Source organism: Mirounga leonina, unplaced genomic scaffold (assembly GCF_011800145.1).
Source record: "Mirounga leonina isolate KUSES-001 unplaced genomic scaffold, KU_Mleo_1.0 Mir_166, whole genome shotgun sequence".
NCBI classification, from domain to species: domain Eukaryota; kingdom Metazoa; phylum Chordata; class Mammalia; order Carnivora; family Phocidae; genus Mirounga; species Mirounga leonina.
In genome coordinates, this window is record NW_023270418.1 from 25,294,539 (window position 1) to 25,296,666 (window position 2,128).

A 2,128-nucleotide genomic window follows, 5' to 3' on the forward strand; every position below is an offset into this window, starting at 1 on the left:
TAGTTTTTGATGTAGTGTTCCATGATTCATTGTTTGCATATAACACCCAGTGTTCCATGAAGTACGTGCCCTCCTTAATACCCATCACCAGGCTAACCCATCCCACACCCCCTCTCCTCTAGAACCCTCAGTTTGTTTCTCGGAGTCCATAGTCTCTCATGGTTCGTCTCCCCCTCTGATTTCCCTCCTTAATTCTTCCCTTCCTGCTATCTTCTTCTTCTTCTTCTTTTCTTTTTTTTAACATATAATGTATTATTTGTTTCAGAGGTACAGGTCTGTTTTTCAACAGTCTTACACAATTCACAATGCTCACCATAGCACATACCCTCCCCAGTGTCTATCACCCAGCCATCCCATCCCTCCCACCCCCCACCACTCCAGCAACCCTTAGTTTGTTTCCTGAGATTAAGAATTCCTAATTCTTCCTAATCCTTCTCTGACTTATTTCACTCAACATAATACCCTCCAGCCCCAACCATGTCATTGCAAATGGCAAGATTTCATTCCTTTTGATGGCTGCATAATATTCCATTGTATATATATACCACATCTTCTTTATCCATTCATCTGTTGATGGACATCCTGGCTCTTTCCATAGTTTGGCTATTGTGGACATTGCTGCTATAAACATTGGGGTGCACGTACCCCTTTGGATCCCTACATTTGTATCTTTGGGGTAAATACCCTGTAGTGCAATTGCTGGGTCGTATGGTAGCTCTATTTTCAATTTCTTAAAGAGGAATATAGAAATTTGAAATTTCTCTCTGATAAATGTGTGGCAAACAGGTAAAGCATTTACAATTAAACTCATCACACTATCTTTTTAAGTAATAGCCTTTTCAGTGCTGCAATCACATCCTTGTTCCTAAGACTGTATATCATGGGGTTAAACATCAGAGTCACTATGGTGTAGAAAAGAGAGAGCAGTTTGTCAATTCCTGCAGTATGACTGAATTTGGGCCTTAAGTAGGTGATGGTAGCCGATCCAAAGAATAAAAGAACAACCAGCAAAATGGAAGAACAGGTGGAGAAAGCTTTGGCCCGTCCCCTGGCTGTTGGCAACCTCAGGATGGTGGAAATGATTTTGCTGTAAGAGGTAAGTATCGACATAAAAGGAACTGCAACGAACAACATAGCTACTATGTAGACTGCTATCTCATGCACAAAAGTATCCGCACAGGCTAGCTTGAGGATGGGGGGTATGTCGCAGAAGAAGTGGTTAATTTGGTTAGAATTACAGAAATGCAGAGAGAAAATCTGACATGTTTGCCCTATCTGGACTGGAATTCCACCGAGCCAGGAGCCAACAGCTAACTGGATACACATCTTGCGGTTCATGACTAGAGGGTAGTGCAGAGGGTTACATATGGCCACGTAGCGGTCATAGGCCATCACCGTCAGGAGGAAACATTCAGTGGCTCTAAGCATAAGGAAGAAGCCCATTTGGGAGGCACAGCCCAACCAGGAAATGTTTCTGTCTTGAGTAGAAAGGTTCACCAGAATCCTAGGGAGGGTGACAGACACGTAACAGATTTCCAAGGAGGAAAAATTCTCCGGGAAAAAATACATGGGTGTCTGTAATGCAGCATCAGACCTGGTTATTATTATTATCAGGCTATTTCCAATTAAGATAACAATGTAAATGATGGAGAACATCCCAAATAGTAACCCTTGGAGGTTTGGACGGTCAGAAAATCCCAAGAGCACGAATTGTATTATTGTGGAAGCATTGTCTTCTGCTCTCATCTCTTCACATGTCATCTGTGAAACGATTGAATCAGAAGTCCAAGTTACTCTGATTTCTTTGGCTTTTGTCTTCTTATATACAAATGGGATGGCATGCCTGCCAATTTGTCCCATTCCCTATTAAAACAAATCTATAACTGCCAGTGCTCTAAACGTGTATTTTTCATTAGTATTACATGTACTTGTAAGAAAAAAATCCAATAGCTTTTTTGTGTGCTATGAATTATCATGTTTCTTTGCTTCTGAAGATAAGTGATTGTCATTTTGCTATCCAAATGAACGCTCAAAATTCCAAAATCTGAGTGTACGTTCAGTTGTGACAATGATTCCATTCTTTCACTTGCCATGTTTTCTCCTCACGTCTCAATTCTGTTTTCTAGTA

General features: G+C 41.0%; 1 protein-coding gene across 1 annotated transcript; it reads right to left on the reverse strand.

The window, feature by feature from the left end:
* Nucleotides 1-810: 810 nt before the first annotated feature.
* On the reverse strand, nucleotides 811-1,860 carry LOC118015586 (olfactory receptor 10AG1-like). Its single transcript, XM_035012326.1, has one exon. The coding sequence runs from the start codon at nucleotides 1,858-1,860 to the stop codon at nucleotides 811-813; it is 1,050 nt and encodes a 349-aa protein (XP_034868217.1).
* Nucleotides 1,861-2,128: the final 268 nt, after the last annotated feature.

Bases quoted from the DNA above. Each gene is read 5' to 3' on its own strand.
- LOC118015586 (XM_035012326.1), bottom strand. From the start codon at position 1,860: ATGGGACAAATTGGCAGGCATGCCATCCCATTTGTATATAAGAAGACA.